Source organism: Corvus moneduloides, chromosome 1 (genome assembly GCF_009650955.1).
Source record: "Corvus moneduloides isolate bCorMon1 chromosome 1, bCorMon1.pri, whole genome shotgun sequence".
NCBI lineage: Eukaryota > Metazoa > Chordata > Aves > Passeriformes > Corvidae > Corvus > Corvus moneduloides.
In genome coordinates this window covers 156,846,235-156,867,957 of record NC_045476.1, presented here as the reverse complement: position 1 = coordinate 156,867,957, position 21,723 = coordinate 156,846,235, and the positions used below count along the sequence as shown (strand labels likewise).

The following is a 21,723-nucleotide window of genomic DNA, read 5'->3' as shown; positions in this document are numbered from 1 at the left end:
ATGCTGTTCTGAGATTGAGCTTTGATTTCTGAATCTGTAGATGGATCACCATTATGCAGCTTCTGTTTTTTTAATTGGCCCTGTTGAAAATACTTGTTTAAGGATGCCTCTCTCTGCTCCCCAACAAGAGGAACATTCATAATCTAGAAAACTCTGAAATACAAAGTGGCTTATTCGGTCCTGTGTTACAGAACACGCTTGAGAGATATGGAAAAGTAATTTCTCTGCTTTCTGCTGTTATGTGTTTACACAGCATTGGTGCACATTTAGCTTTAAAATAGTTTGCTAAGCTGTGGGATAGAAGATGCTGGGAAAGCTGTCTCTTTGAAGAACCATGTTTTAATGGATTAGCTGTTAAGAAGAGTCTCTCAGCTGGACACCCTAATTTTAAAATTCCTTGAATTCATAGGTGCTTCTCACAGGCTAAGAAATCTGATCTGAATTTCCAGGAAATAAGTTCAAATTATTAGGAAGCAGGTCTTGCGTTTTCTTGAGTTTAAAAGGAGAAGGTTGAACATGTGAAAAAGACAGCATACACCTCCTGATGAAGTGCTGTGTGCAGAATCCACTGTGGTCAGCTGGGTTACACTCAGAGTCACGGTGCTAAAAATCTAGATTCTTAACAGTCATTTGGTCGTTCTGTAGAAGCTGTTGGAGCAAAGACTTGGGTTATTTTCAGCAACTTGGGATTAATTGCCCCTTCCTTCTCAAGCTTTGTTTGATTGCTGAATCTTGCAGATCCTGAAAAAGAAATCCTATGCTGTTCTTAGTTTGATCAAGAAATCCGTCAACACAGGTTCTGAAAATTTGTTTCGCCGGACAATTTGTTTTGAGTTCACATTGCTTCAGTTTCCTTGATGCCTAATAAAGTAATGATTCTTAGTGTCGTGCTACCTCCCTCCGGGTAAATATGAGTCTTGAGTAAAAGTAAAAATCAGGAAAAAGTAGAGCATATACTTGTTGGTTGGTATAGTTACATTAATTTGAAAATTGATTTGTTTATATCTTGTGCTTGAATCCAAATGTGAGATTATTGATGGCTTATTCTTAAATAATTTGAGGTGAGATCTTTGGGTGGTGTCTTGCTTGTCTTGCAGCAGCGCTCTAGTGAGCTCTTGGCATTTCAGAGCAATGGTTATTGGGTATATTTTCAGCCTCTGTAAAACATGGGAAGGTTCATGAAAAGGCTGCTTTGTTATGAAATGCAGTTTTCATACTCCCACTGCAGGTATTGATTTCTGAAACTTATGGTAACATTTGAAACTGTTTCGATAATTTATCTGATCTCAAGTAATCTAACAACTATTTAATTTTTCTTCTACTTTTCATTTCTTTTAGCTGGGATGTGACAGCAAACATAAGAAGAACCGTTGAAACTTGATTTTTTTCTCCTGATTTTGGAAAAGTCTAATTTGTGCTTTACTTGTAACTCTGTGATTTAATGGGAAAACTGTTCATTGGCCACAGATGACTACTACTGAGAGGCTTTCCGATATCTGTTTTGGATTACAGAGAGGTAGTGAAAAAAGTGTTACGATGACACCAGTTCCCTTTGAGGTTGCTTTTGTCTTAAACAATAATGGGTTTGTTTGGCACTAAGTGCTGCAGTTATGCAAAACAATTGCTCAGTCATCATAGGTCACATGTTCTTTATATGTATTAAACAAAGATGAAAAAGAGCCAGTAATTCACATCGTTGTTTTTGTCAAAGCTTATAACTTTTCCAGTTTTTCAACAAATACTGCTCCCTAAGAAGAAGGGGCATGGAAATGCACTGTGTAGTGCATGAGTTCTGCTCCCCACCAGAAACTGATGAATCCAGAGTGCAAAACTCAAGGGGAGCCCTGCTCCAGTGAGACCCAGGCGTGTACTTAAAATAGGAAATGGTTATTGGAACTAAATTATTTTGCCATTTTTATTTTTAGGTTTGCTGGCATGGGTAATCTCATTAAGGTGCTAACCAGGGACATAGACCACAATGCAGCACATTTTTTCTTGGATTTTGAAAGTAAGTCTCTCAGCCCTTCACAGCTGGTGCATTTCAAATGGTAACAGTAGGGTTGCTTATACCTGCTGCAGTGAAGGCCAGGGGACTCAGTTGTAAAGTTGGAATTTGAAGGAGTTGCATGTGTTTTTTCTGTTCCTATTTTTTTTTTTCCTCCCTCTTCCAGTAGTTGCCAAGCCACCATCACGCTGCTGTGTAAATTTTCTTTCCATGTGCTTAGTCATTTTGAGTCTCTGTGGTCAGTGATGTCCATCCATCTGCCTGCAAATCAAGTAATCATGAAATGAGAATTCCTGTTGGTATGCCATAGTAATCTGTGCTGAGCAGTTGTTCCCTATAATCCTCTCGTACACAAGAGTGAGTGCTAAATCATTCCTGATCCTGCTTTGGTCATTCATCGTGCAGTTGATGTGGTTTTTTACATCCAAAAGTCCAAAGTGAAACTATCTGAGTTTCACAGATGTTTTAGGTACCTTGTGTAAAAGATCTGTGGCATATCTCTGTTAGCATTTTCTGCACACTGAAATGGTATATCTTGATGTGGTTTTCTATTATGGCCTTCTGACACAATTATAAGGGCTGACAAAATTAAAGCTCTTTCCTTCTGTTGTCCCATCAGGTTAAAATCTAGCATGGCTAATGCTTTCAAATCTGGTACTTGGCTCTCAAGGCAGTACTCCTACTCAGGACACTGGTGCTAGGATGTACTGGGACTGAACAGTTCCTGGCAAAGCCTTCGGTTGGATTCTGTCCCTTCCCCAAGGGGGCAGCTGTGAGGATGTTGGTGACATGGTCACTCTTACAGGAAAGCTGCATGGCTGGAGTCACCAGCTGTGCATCCTTGAGGTGGGGATCTCCCTTCACCCAGCCTGAAGGATGGGTTCGTACCTGATGGAACTCTCTGGTCTTCTTTTCCCACTGCTTCAATCAACTACATTTGGGCTGTTCTTTCTTATAAAAAGAAAATTTTCTTTTCTCTCATTCTTGTCTTGGCAGGTACCTTAACATGGGGAACCTTCTAAAAGTTTTGACATGCACAGACCTTGAGCAGGGGCCAAATTTTTTCCTTGATTTTGAAAGTGAGAAGATGATTTTATATATTTATTACTCTTTGCCTGCAGTAGACTGCATTTGTCATGTACTAAGTGTATGTTTTCATTTTGCCATCTTTCTAACTGCTTTGCATGCCTGAGCTATGAATAATTGTTCAGCAAACTTCGGTAGAAAGCAATAACCTGTTCTAAAATATCCTCAGGTCCTTAAATATAAAACCTTTACTCCACAAAGGGCTTTCAAATTACATTTGACTCTTGAAACCTTGATATGGTTCTTATTTTTTAAACCAAAATTCTGGCTACTTTTAATCAAAATGTTAAAAATAGTTGTAATTATTTCAAGGCTTACTGAAATTCCAAGGGGATACATGCTTCTTAAAGGAAAAACTGAAAATGAAACCTGATTCTTGTAATTTCCAGTGTGACTTAATGATGCTGCATACCCAGATTGGCTCACAACAGCTATTCATAGCTCCAGCATCATCACATTAAAGGTCTATATGTGAACCTTACTGGATCTGGCACAGAAATTTAACCTCATGCCTTCTTAAAAGGGGGTCTCAATGTGTATAGAGATGAAATTGATTTTGAAAAGAAGAGACACGTAGCTTGTCTGATCAATGCCAGGTATTCTAGAAGGTTCACATATGTCAGTGTCTTTTAGTTTTTGTTGCATGATACAGTATAGCCTAAGAATGGCAGGTAAGTGTTGCTGGCTTCTGCTATGCATGTTTTATTACTTTCTTTTGAGATGTGCTGTTTCTTTACCCAGCTGTACATCAGCAAGCATAAAATAAGGAAATTAATGTTCAAGTACATTTTGACCATGTAATAAAAATACAATGGAATAGCATAATAAAAATATTGATGAAGTATTATGATATGGATAATTTGAGGTGCATTATATCTTTTTTTCCCCTGAATTGTTTTTCAGTTTGATGAAACAGTAGCAGTTGTTTATATTAGTTATAATACAAAAGAAAATGCTTGATGAAATACGGTTTTGCTTCAATGACATTTAAAGTTAAAACTTCTCCAAACCCTTACCCTGTAGTGTTGATTTTTATCACTTGTCTCTTCTGAATATATTGGTATTAAAAGATGCTAGTCATACAAGTTATTCATAAAGGGAAGATTATCAAGGGCTGTGTTCAAAAATCAGAAAGTAAAATTTGTGTAAGACCAACTCTCGCATATTGTCAGAGTAGGAAAATTTAGTGAAGTGGGAGAACTCTTGTGTGAGACCACTGGAGTTGTGAAGCTCCAGCTTAATCTGCAAATATTGAAAATTTAATTGGAGTAAATGAAATTCAAGTTAGCTGGATAGAAGAGGCATAGTTCTAAAATAAATTGCAATAAAATTACTGGTTTTTTTTCTTTTTAAATACAGATTCTTTAGCTATCAGTTTTGTTTTAAAATGCATGTTTTGAGCATGAACAAGATTTGGCATGAGAGTAAGCAGGTTGCTGACATGAAATGCTTACATATGCAGTCAAATTAAGTGACTTATATTATGGCCGAATTGTTAGACTGTTCTTTGTTCATTTTGGACCCTGTTCTGCGTTTGTCTCTGCTGCTATACTGTGTATCCATGCTTCTTTCTCCTCTGTTTCAGATAGCTTGCCTTGACAGGATCTTGGCTTTGACACAGCCAAGATCTTTCTTCAAGACTTGGCACTTAATCTTGTGATACTTAATGTTGTGGTTTTGTGTGGAAGGACAAGTAAGCTCTGTATTAAAAACAAATTTGCCGATTCTGTGTTAAGCCTGGCCCAATAATAGGCAGTTTGAAGTCTTTTGTTCTTAAAGCCATGTATGTCTTTGGACTGAGCAGGCTCCAGTGTTTCTTGCATAGTACCATAAAGAGCTAAAAACTAATGTTCATAAAGCTTTCTAGTGCTAGAAACTTCAAATTTAGAAAAGTTTTAGACTTCTAACCATTATTTTTCCCCCAGATGTTTATCTTGGTGCTAGAGTCCAGTGATTTGTGTGACTGACTATCAGAATCCATGCAAAAAATATGATGAAGTGTTGGCTTTTGCTTGCCTCCACGTTGGTTAAGCTTATGCTTTCTTTGGTCATTAACCTTACCTATTTGAAACAAATAGCTGTCTTGAGTATTGTTCTAAAGTCTGTGCAGTGCCTTTAGAACATGAGCAAAGTGCACAGGTCAATGTTGTTTACATAAAACGGACACCTAAAATGTGGGAAACTTCCAGCGCAACTTTTACGTTGGTGTCATTACTGTCACAGTTGCAAATCCTTTCCAAATGTACTGATTTGAATAGTAGCTAAAATGTAGTGTACTTTGAGATGGCGATCTCAAGCTAGTGCTGACAGTATCCTGCATTATCTCCAGAGAACTTGGCCATGGTTCAGAGGAGCCACAGAGACAGCATTCTCCATAGTAATGCCAACAGAGATGAATAAATTATTTCATCTCCAGTAGTCTGGCATTTTTTCCCCCCTTGTTTGTGAGTTTTGTCCCAGACAGTTTCAGATGACTTGATGTGTTCTTCCCTGGGAAAAATCTCAGTTTAAATAGTTTGCTGTGCAGTGTAAACTTTTAACCCCAAATTTCTCTCCCTACTAGTTCTGTAGGCTAGCCAAATACTATTTTAATAGTCACTAAATGTGTGTGTTCCCCGCATGCAATATGTTGTCTCACTTTTGTAGCATTTAGTTCACATAACAGCGTTTGTATATTGTTTCAAGTCTCCTCTTCTGTCTCTATTACCGTGTGAGCATCCTGCACTCTAAATGTATATTGCATCTAGTGCAGTAACATTCTGATTAAATTTAAAATTAATTTACAGTTGAACTCCCCATTTACTTGCAGAACCTCCATCTTCCCTTTTCTTCCTATTGGATTAAAAATAGTAAAGTTGCCCTGAATAACCAGGGGTCAACTCCTGTGGCCACAATATCAAGCATCAGAACATCTCGGTGAGCTGTGCTGCACTTACCGGGTTTGTTCTTTCTGTGGAAAGCATTGCTGATAAAGGCACAGCTGTGTTGTAACATTGTAGCAGGAACTTAAATGGACATGGGAATTTTATACCTCTTTCAGCCTCCTGTTTGGATGCCTGGCACTGCTGGCTGCTGTTGTTTTAGCTGCCAAGAGTAACTCCAGAAGTACAACTCCCTTTCCTGCTCTGTGCACGCCCAGGTTGGGAAAAAGGAGTTCCACAGTTAGTGATTCTCAAGTGAAGGTCCTGTAGCTTGAGTCCTCAGGTACATACTGAGGGATGCTATTCCCATAATATGGGAATGCTGCCTCCATCTATTCAAGATGATAACAGTGCTTAGGAAGAGGGACCTCTCCTTTGTTCTTCCCTGTGATGGGCTTACGGAATACAGTGCCCTGACCAGCACTGGGAAGCAAATAAACTAATTTTGCTCTGGGTCAGCCAGCATTAGGCCCTGAAGATTTTTTATATCATGCCTTTTAACCCCTAACAACATCTTAAATATTTTGTGAAGGGATAATTTAAATTTATTTTAAATTAAAATAATTTAAATTTGCTTTTTAAATTTGATCTCTGTTTTAGAGATGGCAGAGGAAAGGAGTTGGGACAAATCAGGTTTATGGATTTCTTTTATTGGAAAGGACTAGGTTGACTGAAAATGTGATACCAACCAAAAGAAATAACTCAGTACCTACTTGGTTTTAAAACAGATTGATACTTAGAAGTTGGTAATAATCAAAACAAAAAAACCCCAAAGGAAAAAAAAAAAAAAAAACAAAAAAAAAACCAAAAAAAAAACAAAAACCACCCCAACAAATTAAGTACCAACCATTGGTTTAAGTTTCCTGGAACATTTTAGGGAAATGAAATACAGTAGTTGGCTGATTACATCCTACACTGAGAGGTGGTGATGGTGTTGATTTGCCTAGCCAGCTGTCCAGTGAAGAGCACTAAATTTGTATCTAGAAGATGATTTTCATTTCTAAACATGGAGGGTCATAGTACTACAGCTGTTCTGCTCACTGGTGGGTTTTGAAATGAGGAGCAGGAGTTCTTGTGGGCCCTCCTGCTCTGCCCCTTCCAGTGTTGAAAAATGAACTCTCCTTGCTACACAGGGTAAAGAAAAAAATGGCATGAAAAATTAAATAGGCAGGAGATGTTCTCAGTGTGAGACAATCCAAGTGACAAGTCTTGATTGCATTATTTAACAACACAATCTGGAATGCTACAGAGCTTTACATCTTAGTCTGTATTTCACTATAGCATTTCATGTTCGTGCATGAACTGCTGCCAGTCAACTGGTGCTTCCCTGTCTGCTCTTTTCCCTCATTTTTTGTCTTCATTTCTTACAGCAGTCTTCAGCAGCTTTCAAAATTATGTGACCTTTGTGATGATCTGAAAAGCACTGGCCACTTTTACTCGATGCCTAATCAATGTGGTGCTCTTTTATTTATTTATTTTTAAAGGAGCGACCCGGTTCTTTTTAACCTGTGCTAATTCTTTGTTTCTCAAAAGATGAGTTAAACTGTTGCAAGGTCTATATATAGGGATATTTGTTAATAAAGCCCACTCTTAATGCATTAAACTATAAAACATAAGAGATATTATGCAAAAATTACAGCAAAATCCAGACAGGCAATGCATGTGAAATTTATTTTCTCCTAATACAAACTTTGTTTTCTCTTGTGTTTTTCTAGTGTGTAACACTAAGATACTGTGGGAGTTTTATTTCCAATGTAAAGATGTACCTAACTTCCATGGGAAGTTGTACATATGGATCATGGAAAAAGTGCTTCTAAAAAGACATTTCCCAGACTCTTCAAACAACACGAAGTCATGAGGATATATTATCCTTAATAACTTTTGTTTGTCCCTATAAAAAAGAATCTATTGTTAATACCCTGATTTTTGGCATTGGAAATAATGGACTAAAATACAATTCTATTTAATCCATAACCTATTCTGACCATGTTAACAGAGAAGTGGGGATTTTTTTACAAGAGCTTCAGTAACTATTATTTTTTTAAATATGAGTCTATAAGGAACTAACCTTATAGCTTCCATCAGAATTTTAAAAGAAAAAAAATGGTTTCAGGTAAACCATGTTTGAGATATTTGTACTAGGTGATTGTTTTTAAAGGGTAAAACCTTTTGTTGATTCTTCTCAAAACATACTTCTTACAGAATCACATTTAAAAATGTACCTGTAGCTTTTTGAAATTATGACCCAATATACTTTTGGGAAGTCCTTAACTAATTAGAAAAAAAATGGGAGACAGCTTATATCTTTAAAGACAGGGGACAAGAAAAAAAAGCCCTACACAAACTCACACTAGATCTTTTTGTTCTCAGCTCTGATTGTGCAATAAAGTGCAATGAAGAATATGTTTTGAGAATTAAATATATTTAGAAATAAAAGATACAGCTCCTTTCCCAACCAGTTAAAGATGAGGCAGACAAGATGGAAAATAATCTGATGCAGTGTTTCTAGATAACAATAGACATGGATATCTCCTGTGCTGTCTGCAGTGAGTGTGTCCTTTGAGTGTTTAGCTAAGTTTCTTCCAGCCTCTACTGCACCCCAAGGTGATATTATATGATAGTCATAAAGACAACTCATCAGAATTTCTTCTCCTAACTCAGTTTTAAATAAGTCAAGAAAATAGAATCCAGGTGAATTTTTGGGATGGTAAATTAAGAGACTACTAAAATGAATACAATTAGTCTCTTGGAGTTCTTTATACATTGTAGTAGCTCTTCAGAGAATGAAAATTCTTGATGAGTTGCTGCATGAAGAATTTGTCCCATAGGTGATGGTGTGCCTATTGAATTCCATGTTGTTGTTAAAAAAAATATATATATACATTTAATATGTTCTGCTGTTTAGATGCCCAACCTACAGAATCTGAAAAGGAAATTTATAATCAGGTGAATGTAGTGTTAAAGGATGCAGAAGGAATACTGGAAGACTTGCAGTCATATAGAGGAGCTGGCCATGAAATACGAGAGGTGAGCTAGAGCGCTACAATTGTGCACAACCTGTGGTTGTTCATTGTCTGATCTTAACCAAATACTGCTGGGGTTTAACTTTGCTTGCAGGAGCTGTTTTGGCAGAGCATGTTGTCTATTAAAATCACTGTCTTGAATTTCTGCTCTGGAATGTTTCTTTTTAACAGCAAAACAGATGTTGCTTGTTTCAATCATATTAATCCACATATATATTAGCAAATGATGCTTCTCAGAGTTTTTAGTGAATTGTTGCTATTGATTTTTCTTTGTGTTCCCACATATGCTCTTTTTGAGTTAATAGTGAATTTGGAAAGAGCGTGGTGTGACTACAGTGCAATATTGAGTAGTGTTGGCATCCTCTTGTATGGTAACTGGAGAAGCCTGGTTTGGTAATCCTAACACAAAGGGCATCTCATTTTCAATCCCTTTTAATTGACTTTTATTTACTAAAGTAGATGTTTGGATCAGAAGCAAAGTTCCTGTACAGACCGTCATTCCATTTTTCCTTTGTTTAAGAACATGCAGCAATGGGGGCTGCTTTGGTCCTGAAGGAAGGAGTTACTCACTGTAACATACCCTTAAAAAATAGTATTAGATAGGAGGAGTGTCTGCTCACTCCATATGAATTGAGATACTAATAGCCATTCAGCTTTGAGAGTTTTTCTCTTCAAGGAATTCATAAGGTAGGTTTAAGAAGGATACCTGTCACACAAAACCCTTAGGAGGGAAGATAGCTTACTTGTTCTTCAAGGAAGGAGTGTGTTCAGGGACAGGCTGTAGGATCAGGCAGGAATGTGTGCCTGCAGATCCCAAGGAGAAATGAGAGATACTCTTCTGAGAGGAGGTAGACATGGCAGGAAGGAAAGTTTCTAGGACCAGAGAGGAGTGTGCTGCAAGCCACAGCCCACGGTTGGCCAAAACAGTTTTTGTAATCAAGAACTTGACAGTGAAAATGTTGCAGGAGAGTTATGAGCATTTTATTTGTGTTTTCTTAGTATATTTCCAGTTGCTAACTGGAGAGGTTGCATTTAAGGTATTCTGTGTCTGGGAAGTTTACTGCAAAGACAAAGCCTATAAATATATCCCTCAAGGCTGTGGTATACATTGTGTCCTGGCGGTGCTTTATGTTGTTGATTATGCTTAAATGTTCCTACTGTAATACTTAGCCTGAATTTCACAGCCATTTTTTTTCTTTGCAAATTTGGGAATTAGTGATAGATACCAACATTAGGATGAGGCTTTGATCGCTAAATTTTTTTTGCTTGGAGTAACCACAATAAAGTTGTTAATTTTAATGAACTAGATCTGGTTATGTAAATTTTCTTATCTGAGTAACTTGATTTTTAACCATTTCTTTATACTCTCTCCAAGCTGTTTTCCTGTTCAGGATGCTTACTTTCAACACAATTATTTAGACCTTTTTGGAACAGACATGGGTTAGTACATGCTTGTCTCTCAACTGAAAACTTCTTAGTAGGTAGATTTTTAATTATTAGCTCTTCAAGCAATTGTTCTGCATAGGTGTTTTGGTTTTTTGTGTTTTGTTGTTTGGGGCTGTTTTGTCAGCAGTGCATCAGTTATTCCCAATCTAAGCATACTTTTCTTCTTTTTTTTTCTAATTTAAGGCAATACAGCATCCAAATGATGAGAAGCTGCAAGAGAAGGCATGGGGTGCAGTTGTTCCACTAGTAGGCAAACTAAAGAAATTCTATGAATTTTCTCAAAGACTAGGTGAGTAGAAAGGTGTTAAATAAAGGGGGTTTTTTTCTTCATTAATTAGTATATTTGGCATATTCATATGTGATCACATCTAGGTCAGCTCCTTAGTGGAAAAAAGCTCGTATTGCATAGATTCCTCCCATACACTGGATTGGATGACAGCAAACTTGCTTCAGTGGATATCTGAGAGGAGAGAGAGATTGGGAGCATACTTGTTTCTCTTCCTGTACTCCTTTAGTTACTCTGGAAAGCAGTAACTAGCTGACTGACTCGAAATGAATGGACTAAATAATCAGAAATTAATTCTTTCAGTATTTTTGTTACCAAGACTATTTAAAAGAGATTGTATTATTCCTCCCTAAACACCAGAAATAATTTGATCTGGGGAAATGCCTGGTCTTGGTTCATACAGATGCAATACTTGAGATGGTGCTTCATGCCTCTTTTGAAACTCACTGATGTGGTGGCTAAACTGATAAAACTTATCAGACTTGTTTTTTCACCAGCTTTCTGTTGTTATCTCATTTTTTATCAAATTTATTAGCATAGCTTGTAAAAAATGTGTTTAAAACATGGAAACTTTGTGCAAGCAAGTTCTGCTATTTTAAATGGGTGAGGTATTTTTCTCAAGAAGATGAACAGGAAGTTGGATTATAAATTTATCTTGAATAACGTGACTTGTGCTTACAGTTAAGTGCCTTTTGAATTCTGTCTTCTCGTAAAGGCTGAAGTCTGCTAACACAGGTTATTGAAATGTGTTTTACACAAGTATTGCAGACAAAGCTTGAGTAAAACTTTTCAAGAAGGTTTTTTGGTGGCTGTCAGTGCTGATGAGACCTGGTACAGCAATTTGTAAGTAAATATGACAGCAGTGACACATAGATAAGCAATCAGTCAAGCCTCTTTATTATTAATCACCACGTATTTTGGCAGACGTATGTTTTAAGTCTAGCATGCAAATATCAGCCAATATTGATACAAGAAGCAGGTGCAGTTGTTTATTGCAAAATTGTCTCCTGTCACTGCAGAGGCAGGACTGCGAGGCCTGCTGGGAGCCCTGACGAGCACTCCGTATTCCCCAACACAGCACCTGGAGCGAGAGCAGGCTCTTGCTAAGCAATTTGCAGAAATTCTTCACTTTACACTCCGTTTTGATGAGCTCAAGGTAAGAGTTTGTAATCAAGAAGGCTGGAAAAAGAATCCAAGTCTGTTCAGTGAAGCAGTCTGAGTTGTGTTCTATTCTGGAATAGAATGTGCAGTGGGTATTCAAATATCCAATATGCTTGGCTTGCTCTCCTGACCTAGAGTTAGATTAAACTGGAAAGCAGATGAAATATCATATTAGCTTTAGGCACTTGTTGTATTTCAGTTTATATTAATCATGTTTCTTCACCCAAATTTGGCATATCTCTTGGGATAATGCTGCTGCTTTTAGCTCATGTGCACCCATAGTCCAGCTATTTTCTTCCTAATGTGCGAAGAAGCTGAAATGATAATTAATTTGCTGGTCTGGTCCTTGGAGTCAAATTAGCAAAGCAATGTTTTTCAGCCTACTAATTTCCAGCTTTTATTTAGAAGACTGATCCTTTTCTCGTTCCTGTTAGAGCTTGTTCTGAATCTGAGAAACCAGAAAGCTTCTTGTTGTGGTTCCCAGTTCCCAACATGTCACAGGCCTTTTTGCTTCAGGAAGTTGAATGTTTTCTTGTTGGGTATATTATATTTTACAAAAACTTGTTCTAATATTTTTCTTGAATTTGTCACAACTCTCTTGCTTCTGTGTCTACATAGATGACAAATCCTGCTATACAGAATGACTTCAGCTACTATAGAAGAACTCTGAGCCGCATGAGGATTAACAATGTCCCAGTAGGTAACCCTTGGATGAGATGAAATGTAATCTTCTGCTACCACCTCTCTTCTCCATACACAGAACAACTAAACCCTTTCTTCTGTTTTTTAGGCAGAGGGAGAAAATGAAGTAAATAATGAGTTGGCAAACAGAATGTCTTTATTTTACGCTGAAGCGACGCCAATGTTGAAAACCTTAAGTGATGCCACAACAAAGTTTGTGTCAGAGGTAAGAGTATAAATTTATGGCTTGGATAATGTGCTTCAGAGCACTGCAGGGCCAGACATAATGGGGAACACAACTTCCACCATCTAGAAATAAAACTTAGGGTTTGAAGCCTCAAGAAATGTAACATGTCTTTCCCAGATGTTGTAGGGTTAGGGACTCCAGCCAGGCACTGTGTGTGTGTGTTGCCAAAAGCTAATGGATAGTGTCGCATCAGTAGTGATGACTTTCCTCAAAGAGGGAGGTGGGGCAGGTAACTATTTTGCCTGTATTGTGATGGTGATATAGAGCAGAAATTTCAGAAAATTGAAAGGGAAACAGCTTGATTCTTTGTGCTTGAAAAGGAATGGAATTGAAATGTAGCTTTCTTTTCTCCTTCCCAAGACACTCTTGTTACACTGTGTAAAGTCAAGTATACTGCATTATTGCAAAAGGGAGGAGGAACCTGAACTGGAAAAGTATTTCAACATTTTGAGACATCCCTATTTATCCTTGACTACCCAGTCACTACAAGTATTGTGCTTGCCCTCTGGTAACTGTGATGATTTTTGGCTTACATGCAAAAAATGCACGCTATTTCTTAGTAAAAAATAATTGTACTTTACATAATTAATACAAAGTTACATTTATCTTCTAATGGTTTTTTTGCTGAGTTCTGCTTTATACTTGAAATGCCTGAAGAAAATTGTCCTCTTGTTTTATGTTTTCTTTATGATATTTATCTGCAACAATTTTAAGTTTTACTATTACAGCAGATGAATATATTTGGCTATAGAAATTTTTGTTTTTGTAGGAGTAGGTTAGATGATTCCTTCAAAACTTTCCAAAAGTCAACCATGTTAATGGTGTAATTTTTTGACTACAAACAAGCAGGCAAAGCCTATGTGGTAGCCTTTCCTTTGTAAATTGCTAATCTGTATGGTAACATTTAAAAAAAAAAGAAGACTACCTGACTTACCATAGCTGTGTTGATGTTTTTAATTGCTCCACATTGCCATGCCAGCAGATAACTGGTTTGACTTAGGTTTTATAGTATAATATTTCACAGTAATTGAATTGGAAACTGTTAATCTTCTTTTGCAGAATAAAAATTTACCGATAGAGAACACAACAGATTGCTTAAGCACCATGGCAAGTGTGTGCAGGGTCATGCTGGAAACCCCGTGAGTACAAACAGTGCTTGGGTTGGGTATGAGTCATCTCTCTATTTCAGACCTGACTAGTGATGCATGAGGTGAAAGAAATATAATCAGGGTAATTAGGAACTATGGTGTTTCCTTTTTATCAGCCTAGTTGTTTACCTTGACATGAAACCCCCTTGTCTCATTTTGCCAGCCACGCAAATCATGCAGTCTACTTTTCTGAACACATTAATATTTAAAAATAGAATGGCTATGGAAGCTAGACAACTTCTTGGCACTCTTTATAAGTGGTTTTCTCATGTATAATTCAGAGGAATAGACTATTTGAGCATGATTGCCTAGGGCCTCCTGAAAGTGGGGGCTGTGGGCGATGCAGGGGATTGTCCTTGCGGGCTGGCCCGGCTGATGGCTCTAACAAAATGACAGTGCTCCTCTCAGGGGAATTAAGAGACAACTTCTAGGCATGAAGGCAGTCAGTTGTCTACTGTACATTGAGAGGCACTGGGAGTATGACCAAAGTCAGACTAAACTTGGATTATTTTTTTAAATCTGTTTCTTCTGTGTTCTAAATAGTTTTCTATTGGTAAAATTATTTGGGCATGAGCTATGTCTTTTTCAGTAAGTTTCTGTCCAAATACCACAGGACATTTGTTTTGGAGTACATTAAGAGCTCCAAGCATTTATACTCTTACCCTTCTTAAGAAGGGACTGTTCCATTAAAAAAAGTAGTTAAATGTTGTCCATTACCCTGCCTTTTTTTTTTCCTAAGTCAGAAGTTTGGATGTGTATTAGAAGGTGGCAGGGAGAAGTGTAGGAAGCATTGGAGACCAAGTTAGTATGTATTGTTTTAATGTTTTTTGTCTCTGAAAAAATCCAAATGGTATAGCAGGATCCTGTTTTAGGTTTGAGAATTTTTATTAATCTTCAGGTAACTTTCTAAACGGTCATCTGGCCTTTGTCAGGTTATTGAAAGGAACAAAGAAAACTCTCAAAAGTTTGGGGTTGGTGGATTTGGTTGGGTTGGTTGGTTTGTTTGTTTTTTCTCTGAGGATTTGTAGTAGAATTTTTGTCTTCAATCTTATTTTGGGTATTACTAGTATGTACTGTTATCTTGTGTTTCATAGATAATAACCTGTGGTTTTGAATTACAGTGAATATAGAAGCAGGTTTACAAATGAGGAAACAGTATCATTCTGTCTGAGGGTAATGGTGGGTGTCATCATACTCTATGACCACGTGCATCCGGTGGGCGCTTTTGCCAAAACTTCAAAAATTGATGTAAGTTTACTGTTGCTAAATAATCTCCTGAGTATTTAAATTCTATGTAGGCTCCTTTTCTGTCTTCCAGGTTCTAGTATCAGATATATACACTGGCTTGGTGCTAAACAGGTAGCCGTGAGCAAAAATATATCTTTAAGTAGTGAGAAATACAAACTAGGCCTTCGGACGTGCAAGTGGGTCATGAAAAATCTGGTTTTTATGTAATTCAGGTAGTTTCTAGAAATATTTGTAGACAGTGCTTGTGTTGAAAGATCCAGATCAGAAATGTAATGGCTGAATGTAATAATTCTTAGTGGATTTATGATAAACATATATTTTTGCTCATGGTTCCATTTTTTTAACGTTGATAAAGCAGAGTTTCACATGAAAGTTGCATTGTCTAAAGTTGTCATAGAATGGTTTGCGTTGAAAGGGACTTTAAAGATCATCCAGTTCCAGCGCTCCTGCCATGAGCAGGGACACCTTCCACTGGACCAGGTTGCTTAAGGCCCTGTCCAACCTGGCCTTAAACACTTCCAGGAATGTGGCAGCCACAAGGTTCAAAGTCATTCTCCCTCATCTTATCACTCCATGCCCTTGTAAAATGTCTCTTTCCAGCTCTCTTGTAGCCCCCTTTATGTACTGGAAGGTGCTCTGTGGTCTCCCCAGAGCTTTGTCTTCTCCAGGCTGAACAGCCCCAGTTCTCTCAGCCTTTCCTCACAGAAAAGCCTTCTGATCATCTTCGTGACCCTCCTCTGGACTCGCCCTGGCAGGTCCATGTCACACTCTTCTGCTGGGGACACCAGAGCTGGGTCCAGGTGGGGTCTTACAAGAGCAGTGCAGAGGTTAAGAATCTCCTCCCTCACCCTACTGGCCACATTTCTTTTGCTGCAGCCCAGGACACATTTGCTTTCTGGGCTGCCAGAGCACATTTCCAGGTCATGTTGAACTTCTCATCCACCAATACCCCCAAGTCCTTCTCCTCAGGGCTGCTCCCAATCCATTCTCCACCCAGCCTGTATTTGTGCTTGGGATGCCCTGACCCAGGTGCAGGACCTTGCACTTGGCCTTGTTGAGCCTCATGAGGTTCTCAGCCTGTCCAGGTCCCTCTGGATGCCATCCCTTCCCTCCAGAGTGTCAGTAACACCACACAGCTTGGTGTCACCAGCAAAGTTGCTGAGGGTGCACTGATGCAGCTTTTTAAGTAGCTAAGCCAGTCTGTCGTAGGAAAATGTAGTACTGAAAGCTTAATTCCTTTCTAATACCCAGAAAATGTCTTTACACTGCTGCTATCTTAAAATACTTATTTTTGATCTTTGACAAACTGAATACAAAACATTCCTGTAAATTCAGAAGGTATTAGCATGGAAAAAACTAATTTTTTTAACTCCTAGATGAAAGGATGCATCAAAGTTCTTAAAGACCAGCCTCCTAACAGTGTAGAAGGCCTTCTAAATGCTCTCAGGTACTCCTCTTTGTTTCTTTGTTTGTTTTTTTTTTTTTTTTAATGTTTTGATATGAGTTTTCATGAATTGTTCAGGATATTTTCTTTATAGCAAAGTATTCAGTGACTCTTACAGGGAGAGGTGAATGTGATTATTGCAGGCTTTTCTTCCAGTGTGTCTTGAGACAAGGATGTATGAAGAAGCCTCTGGGTTTTAAACCGGTTTGTGAGCTTGCAATTGTTCATTCTAAGATAACTTTTTCTATGCATGCAGGTTAAGAATGAGTCAGTATGGCGTGGTAAGTAACTAGAAATTGTTCCTTTTGAGAAAGTACTTCAGGCACAAGTCTCTGTGTTTTGCTGTAGAATAGACAAGACAGGAATTTGCTACGTTGATTGGAGAAGAAAAACTAATAATGCAGTATATTAATCTAAAACCTGCTAATTTGGGCCAATAAAGCTGTATCTGTAGTCAGTACCGTGTTCTTTGCATGGGTGTCCAGCATTGGAGGAGTGGCAGAAAGTGCCAAAATGCGATAGGCAGATGAAGTCTTCGTTCTTGTCCTGACTTGGAAAAGTATCATTCCTTTGGTAACAAATAACTGTAACTGGGTGTTGTTACTCATGCACTTGCTTGGAATGTGGAAGCTTTAGTTTGTCTTGCCTGAAAGTGTCCAGTTGTGATTTATTTTCCTTATCTGCAGTGAAACTGCTTTAATTTCATTTGCTCTCTTTTTAATTTTTTTGTGTTATGAGGTGGTTAGTAGTGAAATAATGTGGTATTGTAGGTGGGTTCTTTTGCGAAGTCTTTTCAGATTATTAGTTAAAATAAAAAAAATCCATGCCTAATTTGAAACTTGGTGATTATTTCCATGCTAAAATCATGTTCATCTCTGAACTTCATGTACATGACCAGTCTTTGAGATGGTGGTCAGTAAAAACACAGGCTTCCAGAGGGAAAATGCTGCATTATCATTTATTTTATGACTAGTTTATTGTGATTGCAGCTGCAATGATCACCAGTCTTTACTAGTACCCCATTTTTTCCCATCATTGTTGACACCATGAAAGTACCTGGAAGGTGTAGTTCGGTTCTCACTGCACCGAGCAGTGACATTAACTTTTGGTTAATTACACAACCACAATTAACTTAATGGTTAGCAGTGTAAATCCAGTCCCTGCTCTCAAAGCTGTTCTTTCCCTGCTCCAACCCTTTCCATGCATGGATGCTGTAATAGTCCTGGTTTTGTACATTTGATTGCTCATCTGGGTAGGGTATTTAAATCTTTTCTAAACCTCATTTGGAATTGTTAGAAAGAGATGCAGAGGTGAGCTGCTGTGTGCTTGCGTGATGAGAACAGGTTCAAGATGTCATCATGACAAATTAAGTCCAAATCTAAGTCTTTGATTCTGGAGGAACAAGAAGTTCTCTTGTTTTCCCAAGAGACAGATAATATGTTTCCAAAGCAAATGGAAGGTGGTATGGATTTTGGAGTGAGATCAGCTCTTTGTAATTTCAAATTCATCTGAGTACTGTAATCATGTTCAGCTTTTCCACATGGGCAGAATACCAAATGCAATAACTTTTCAGGATTTCAGAAAACCTTAGGCTACATGTTTGTTGAAAGTATAAATTACCAAAAAGTGCTGAAATCTACAGTGGTCTTAACTTCTGAACTAAAAAGTCATTATATATTTATCAAGTGAACAAGTGAAATAGTACTGCAGTTGTGGATAACAATGAAAGTGCTAATTTAACATGTTAAATTTAAATTACAAAATAAGTTTTTTTTGCTTTTAGATTAGTTAGGAAGGAGGATCAGGAAATTAATCATAAAAAAAGCGTGCAATGAGGATATATTTTAAAAATAGAGATAGCTAAGTTTTTTATAGTGATTTAAAAATGTGCTATTGTTCTAGAGAATTTTGAAAGGGGAAGGAGCTGAAATAAGCACGTATATGCTCTGTAGTTTTAGCAGCAGAGTCACTTAACTAAGCAGCAAATTAAGCTGAAAAGTGGTTAAATCCATTGTCTTTGAGGGATCTTAGAAAGGTTTGGTCACTGGAAGTTTTGAAGAAGAATTTCTGAAGCTGCTTTATTTGAAGATGTTTCCTGTGGGCAGAGCCCTCAGCATTAGTCTGGTGGATAATTACCTGTCACAAGTGCTACTGTGAGTTTACTATGAAAGCCAATGTCCAGCTGCGGCTTATTTTGAGCTCCCCTTGGTGCAAGGCTGCTGGGTTATAATTCTGATTGATAATAGCATTTTCTGATCAGAATGTCTGATTTGTGTTCTCAGTGACCATGGAGTGGGTGATGATCCATGGCTGAGGGTTTTGCTCTGGTGTAGTCAGGTTGAGCCATAAACAAAAAAATTGCACATTTGTAAGCCAAAGCGCAATAGCATTTATGCTCATCTTGACTTTATTTCTGTGTTTAGGTACACAACAAAGCATTTGAATGATGAGACTACCTCCAAGCAAATTAAATCCATGTTGCAATAACAATTACCTGGAATTCGCACCTGCTGTAGACAGTATTCTGCAATGACTGAGATGCACAGATTTTTTTTTTTTAGTGATTGCAACTACTATCTCGTTCATTCTTGCTTTTTATTTTCTCTCTTCCTGTTTACCTTTTTTTTTTTTTAATCACTTTCTTGTACCTAAGTAAGCTCAGACTTCTTTTCTGTGCCAAATCAATGAAAATTATCAATTCTGGAAAGTATTTCTACTTCTCAGAATAGCCATCCTAAGTGGCAGCTAATTATGCGTTGCATTTGGATTTCTCTGTACTGGGGAAAGATTTGTGACTTGAACTAAATATTTTTAAACTTGTGGTTTTTTTCTTTTTTTGAAAAACTAATATTTAATATTGCTTCTTCTGCATGGCAAGACTGCCTACTTCTGCTATTTAAAAATCCCTTGATGACTTCATTTTCTATTGCAGCTTATTTTCATGTGCAACCATGAGGAAACTAAAAGCAGATTTGTTTAAATTAACTGTGTTTGTACAAAATGGTACCCAACACAAAAGTTTTTTTAAATGAGTAAAAACTGTTTTGTTTAAAAGTTACGTTTGCATTTTGACTCATTTTTGTAAGGATGTATGTTGTATGTTTAACCTTTAATAACTAACGTTAAACTGTGGTGTGTGCGTAGCAAAATTACGTATGCATGTTCATGTCAAATGATTGGCTGTGGATAAGATAATAAAATCAGCTTTCATTTTTCTAAGTGTGGTTTGATTTACCAGTATTTTGAGTGAGATGTCTTCGTGCTCTTTGGATTTTTACAAAAAAATAAATTTATAAATTTTATATAGTGAAAACTCTTCTGTTTCGTTACCAGTAACCAGTTGCCTAATCCACTGATTTAAGCCTAGCGTGTTTTAGGGTTCTTACTCTTCACTCTGTGCTGCTTCCCTGTCTCCAGAATTATTACTCAGATAGGGTTTGTGGTGAGGAACTTGGTGCAATTCATATGGATCCCAGTGGACGTTGCTGATGAAGCTGCATCTGGGCTACCCTTGCTCCTCAGTACAGCCATCAGAAATGACACTGGGCTCTTTCCATACCAGGGGTGGGGAGATGAACTCCCCTTGCTCTGTACTGATGTGTACTCTTATGGGTCTAGGTATTTGTACTGTGTAAAATCTGAATAATCACAGCATACTAAATAATGTTTCTTCTTTGGGTAACAATTTATAGCAACAAGTCTTGCATAGGTTGGTGAAGAAATAAAAGCTCTTTTGGAGGGGAAAGGATTGAAGGGGAAAACATAGTGCCCTTCTGAAGGACCTTGGTAGTTAGATGGGCAGAGAGGAACTGTCTGAAATTCAGCAAAGGCAAATGCAGGGTCCTGCACCTGGGGGGGGAACAGCACAGACTGGGGGCTGACCTGCTGGAAAGCAGCTGTGTGGAGAAGGAGCTGGGCGAGAGCAGCTGTCCATGAGTCAGCAGTGCCCTGGGGGCCAAGAGGGCCAATGGTGTCCTAGGATGCATCAGGAAGAGCCTTGCCAGCAGGTCAGGGAGGTGATCCTGCCCCTCTTCTCAGCCCTGGCAAGGCCTCACCTGGAGTGCTGTGCTCTGTTCTGGTCTCCTCAGGACAAGGCAGATGTGGAGCTCCTGAAGTGTGTCCAGCATAGGGAGTGGAGCATCTCTCTTATGAGGAAATGCTGAGGGAGCTGGGCGTGTTCAGCCTCAAAAAGAGGTGACAGAGAGGGGACCTCATCAACATCTGTCAGTATCTGCAGGGAGGTGTCAGAGGGTGGACCAGACTCTGCTCGGTGGTGCCCAGCAATAGGACAAGAGGCAGCGGGCAGAAACTGATGCCCAGGAAGTTCCACTTGAATATGAGGAAGAACTTCTTCACTGTGCTGTGACCAAGCACTGGAACAGATTGTCCAGAGAGGGTGTGGAGTCTCCCTCACTGGACATTTCCAAGAGCTATCTGGACGTGATCCTGTGCCATGTGCTCTGGGATGACCCTGCTTGACCAGGGAGGTTGGACCAGATGACCCACTGTGGTCCCTTCCAGCCTTAGCCATTGTGGTATGCTGTGTAAACAGGAATTGAGAATGACTAGAAAACTGGAAAATGGTATGTTTTGCCCTGATGGGTAAACATTAGTGCTCCTCATGTGTTTGGTGCTGTTGTGATTATGTTTAACATGAATTGTCAGCGTTCTGGAAAGGAGACTTGAAAGCTGCAGGCAATTGTGAGCCCCTCAGCTTTATTTGGTGGACAAGTAATGTTTTGTAACTTTGCATGCTGGCTCCAGATAGAACGTATCAGTGTGACCGTGGTGGCTTTCCTATGGATACCCCTTCTGCACCATCAAGAAATGTTTTCCTTTTTATCTTTTGTTTGTTTGTTTTGGAAGGAAGAGATCTGCAAACTTGTAAATCATTACACTTGAAGACTTTGGAGGAGGTTCAGGTGTATTCTGGGTACCTGTGTGTCCATCTCTGTTAGACAGGGCAATACATTTTTTCTTTCCTGCCAAAGATGCTTTGGCAAGGTCTCTGCCGCAGAGAAGCCAAC

General features: G+C 38.4%; 1 protein-coding gene across 9 annotated transcripts in view; it reads left to right on the top strand.

Annotated features, from left to right (window-relative positions):
• CYRIB (CYFIP related Rac1 interactor B) overlaps nt 1-19,915 on the top strand; it is a 96,981-nt gene extending 77,066 nt beyond the window's left edge. For 4 of the 9 annotated variants that reach the window (XM_032133322.1, XM_032133339.1, XM_032133331.1 and 1 more), the window contains 10 exons: nt 3,002-3,084; nt 8,918-9,039; nt 10,665-10,770; nt 11,787-11,923; nt 12,547-12,624; nt 12,719-12,835; nt 13,916-13,995; nt 15,126-15,252; nt 16,629-16,699; nt 19,120-19,622. In XM_032133322.1, coding sequence (XP_031989213.1) covers nt 3,012-3,084; nt 8,918-9,039; nt 10,665-10,770; nt 11,787-11,923; nt 12,547-12,624; nt 12,719-12,835; nt 13,916-13,995; nt 15,126-15,252; nt 16,629-16,699; nt 19,120-19,183 — 975 coding nt within the window. In that variant the 5' untranslated portion in view covers nt 3,002-3,011 and the 3' untranslated portion in view covers nt 19,184-19,622. Of the gene's footprint in view, nt 1-1,922; nt 2,009-3,001; nt 3,085-8,917; nt 9,040-10,664; nt 10,771-11,786; nt 11,924-12,546; nt 12,625-12,718; nt 12,836-13,915; nt 13,996-15,125; nt 15,253-16,628; nt 16,700-19,119 lie in introns of those variants that run through there. The other 5 variants (XM_032133355.1, XM_032133317.1, XM_032133364.1 and 2 more) reach the window with 4 other exon arrangements.
• Nucleotides 19,916-21,723: the final 1,808 nt, after the last annotated feature.